This window comes from Clytia hemisphaerica, unplaced genomic scaffold, assembly GCF_902728285.1.
Source record: "Clytia hemisphaerica strain Z4C2 unplaced genomic scaffold, Clytia hemisphaerica genome assembly, whole genome shotgun sequence".
Taxonomy (NCBI): domain Eukaryota; kingdom Metazoa; phylum Cnidaria; class Hydrozoa; order Leptothecata; family Clytiidae; genus Clytia; species Clytia hemisphaerica.
Window position 1 is genome coordinate 293,345 of NW_027104287.1, and position 4,109 is coordinate 297,453.

At 34.6% G+C, this 4,109-nt stretch overlaps 1 protein-coding gene across 1 annotated transcript; it reads left to right on the plus strand.

Annotated features, from left to right (window-relative positions):
• The first annotated feature begins 906 nt into the window (after positions 1-906).
• On the plus strand, positions 907-3,839 carry LOC136817019 (uncharacterized). Its single transcript, XM_067073361.1, has one exon. The coding sequence runs from the start codon at positions 960-962 to the stop codon at positions 2,856-2,858; it is 1,899 nt and encodes a 632-aa protein (XP_066929462.1). The 5' UTR covers positions 907-959; the 3' UTR covers positions 2,859-3,839.
• The last annotated feature ends 270 nt before the right edge of the window (positions 3,840-4,109 follow it).

A 4,109-nucleotide genomic window follows, 5' to 3' on the forward strand; every position in this document is an offset into this window, starting at 1 on the left:
AATCTGCTCGAGTTAACGAGTAAAGTATGCATTTGAGTTAAAAAGACAAAAATAATGGATTCTTTATGATAGTTGTTTTTCCACTGGCGGCTTAAACTAACAGGATTAACAGAACGTTTAATAAAACACTGAATAGCCCAAAACTATTCGTATAAGTTGTGGATGAAAAGAAATGGTTACACGTTTATGTTTTCTTTTGTAAAAAGAAATTTCATCTCCCACAGCAAATCTTTTGTATTTGATTGATCCGCCTATCCTCGCTCTTTTGTTCTCTCATACATGCCCTCGACCATGTATTAGTGGATTAGAAAATGCGTGAACAATACAAAAGATTCAACGATATTTCTCCTGTGTTGCTTTGGGAGATACAATATTTTTCTTTTCATCCAAAAAATATAAGAATAGTTTGGGCTATTCATCCTTTTATGAAAAAGTTACATTAATCCAGTTAGCTTAAGCCGTCAGTGGAAAAACACCCGATATGACAATGATAAGCTTGATTATTTTTAAACACCACATAAAGGTGGTTTCGTTTTGGTTCGCTCGAATCCGGCGACAACCAAAAGGTTTTCTTTTCATAGCTTTGATATAAGTGTTTTTTTTTAACATAAATATCCAATACTTTCGCGAGCATTTGGATGTTCTTTTAACTTTCTGAGACCTAATAATTACCTTAAAACTTTATTGTCACCATATTGTGAGTATTTTTGTTCAATTTCCTAAAAAATTGGTGCTTCGAAGCTTGCAAAGCCATCAAAGGCTTCAAATCTACTAGAAATAAGAGTGTTGAAGATTTCATGGCGATGCGATAAATAGACAAAAAGTTACGCAAATAATTCTAGGGATATGGTTTTTAATCACCGTGTATATTCTATGATATTATTTACTTCTTTATTTTCTAGATGCTTTAAATTAAATTGTAACAGAGATTAGAAAACACATATAACAGACATTGCATCATGAAAAGTTTGTACCACCTCGTGAATAAACCTAGATCAACATTTGTTGTAATGTTAGCGATGATATTTACGATCACTGCTCTTGAAATAATTTTCAATATCGAATGGTTGAACAGTACACGGCCGAAGATTGAAGATTCAGTTACAACGGAAACACAGAAAGCAAACAAGGCTGGCACCAGATATTTATATTTGTTTCTCAAGCAGATGTCACGCGCTAAACGATTCGAGAGAAACCCAGAGTTTAGTGACCTCATTGAAAATCTCGAGGAAAAACTGATCACGCGATTGAATCGGATCAATGGTGGTCTCCTTACAAAAAAACATAACTCGGGCAATAAACTCACAATCATATTGAACACTGTAAATGAGATTTCAAACATTGAGACTTTATTAAACGACATTGAAACGCAACCTTCTTGGAGTAAATCTGCCAATATTCTTATTGGTTTGAACGAAACTAGTTACAACAAACATTCAAAAAGATTGACCAAAATTCAAAGTGCAATGCCGAATTTGGAATGGGTTCTTGTAAAAACTGCTTCCATAATAGTTTCTTTCATCAAATCTACTTTTAACAGCATCTTCAATCGAAAAGACAATACATTAGCAAAAAATTTATTGTTTCTTGCTTCAAAAAGTTCTACAAAATATGTTATGTTAACCCGACGATTAACGAAAATTCACCACGAGTTTAACATCAAGGACTTTGTAGATCCTTTAATGAAAGGATCCAGTGATGTTATTTCCGGATCGGTGTTATATCCAGACGGCCGGTGGAGTTCTGGATGTTACCAATCTAAATTGATTTGGAGTCAATACAAAGTTGAATTCGGTTTCGATGTTATGTATCAACAACAAAAAGTTCTATGTGATTATTTTGATGGACCATTTGCGATTAACAGAGAGGTTCTTTTGGGTTATTTGGAAGCTAGAAAAGATTGTCCAGATAAGTTAGTTTATCCAGATATCATATACACCATGGCTAAGAAAATGAAAATTATGAAGTTGCACCTGTCTAGCTTATTCTATATGGAGAAATGGCGTGATTTTGAAGATCTAACTCGAAATAACTGGCTTGATTTTTCAATAAAAAATGACATTTCTGAATTTCATAGAGGGACTTATACCAAACGAATTGAATTTACTTACATTGAATCTAAGGTAAAATGCGAAAAACAAATGGCGAAAACTAAAACTATGTTTGAGCAAAGAGCTTGCATGAGAGATCTCCATAAAATGATGATTAATACATCTAAACTCTTTGACAAGCTAGGTTATCAATACAGCATCTATGCTGGATCAGGCCTAGGAGCATTAAAACTTCAAGATTCACTACCATGGGATATAGACGAAGATTTCCTCTTCCGAAGTCAAAATTTCACGTCGCTAGTAAAACACGAATCGGAGTGGAAAAAGCTCGGAATGTCATTCTCTAAAGGCCAATATGAAGCATGCCCGAGAACTATAAATGATACTACCAGATTCTCTTGTGGATACATTGGAATATATAAAGGTAAATGGAACATTGAGGTTTGGGGGTTTTACATCTTTCCATCAGACATTTATAAGAATCCACGAGGCATTTTTAAAACAATACAAAAGGTTTTGAAAAGGTCATTTCCGACTAGTCGAATCAAGGGTGGAGTCAATACTAAACTCTATATCGGAGGGCACTGGCAACCTAATAGACCGAATCCAGGGCTATATGCACGTAGCCGGTATGGCCTTGATGTTTTAAAACATGTTCAACATTGGCGACAACAGGGGTTGAAGTCGAGTTGGTTGTTATACCACACTAAGCCGAAATTTGAAGCATGTACAAAAGAAGGACACCATTTATGTATGGATCAGTATTTGGCAGATGGAGGCATCCAATTTCAACAACCATGGGCATGACTGTTTAGTTTTTCTTATACTTTTTTTTGAGGGGGATTCCCGAAGCCTTTATTTTGATTAGTAGGGGGAAATTTGTTCGTTTTTTTGAGGTCGCTCGATTTTTTTAGTCAAAGCACTTGTTATACATTTTTGGAAAGCTAAGGGGTAGGGGAATCAAAATAACTTGGGTGCCAATTTTGTTTCGGACACTTTGGTGTGATTTTCGGACAAATACGACGGTCTCGGGCAAAAATCATAGGGTGAAAAATTAATGAAAATTTCAGCTTGAGAAAACGGACCCTGTTGTATATTTTTGGAAAGCTCTCAAAAACTTAAGATTAGTGATATATTGCGAGTATAGGTGATTTCAGTACCTAACTCGAGATATTGAGCTTCCGAAAGCGCAAAAACTGGACAAAACAGCTGTTTCTGGCTGAAAAACACTGATTTTAAGGATTAATATCTCGAGTTAGGTAAAGAAATCACCTATACTCGCAATATATCACTAATCTTAATTTTTTGAGAACTTTCCAAAAATATACAACAGGTCTCCGTTTTCTCAAGCTGAAATTTTCATTAATTTTTCACCCTATGATTTTTGCCCGAGACCGTCGTATTTGTCCGAAAATCACACCAAAGTGTCCGAAACAAAATTGGCACCCAAGTTATTTTGATTCCCCTACCCCTTAGCTTTCCAAAAATGTATAAGTGCTTTGACTAAAAAAATCGAGCGATATAACAAATTTCCCCCTACTAGATACTGGAATTGTATTTTTTGTCTTAGAAGTTGACAGAAATATATTGTTTTTTTATTTTTTGAATAAACGCTCTGAACTAATTTCTACGTGCAGACACATGAATAATCTTTTATCAAAAAACATTAAAAATGTCCCATCGGACTCTTGAGCTTTTTTTAACTTTTACCATCTACTATGTAAAAAATTGCTTTTAATCATTTTACGACTTTTATTACTTTTTTATAGCACTTGAAAATTTCTGTACATAAAAATCATTTTTTTCGAGGAAATATTTTTATACATCTGATTGCATATGTATTTGATTAGCCTGGATATCCAGGCTGTAAATTATTTCACAGTCTAGTTTTAGATATTTTATGTTCTGATTTACAGCCTGGTCTCCCTAGCCTGGATATCCAGGCTGTAAACTATTTCACAGTCTAGTTTTTGATATTTTATGTTCTGGTTTACAGCCTGGTCTCCCTAGAGCGATTTGCATTCTCATATGAGAATGCAGTCCGCTTGCTTGCGCTCA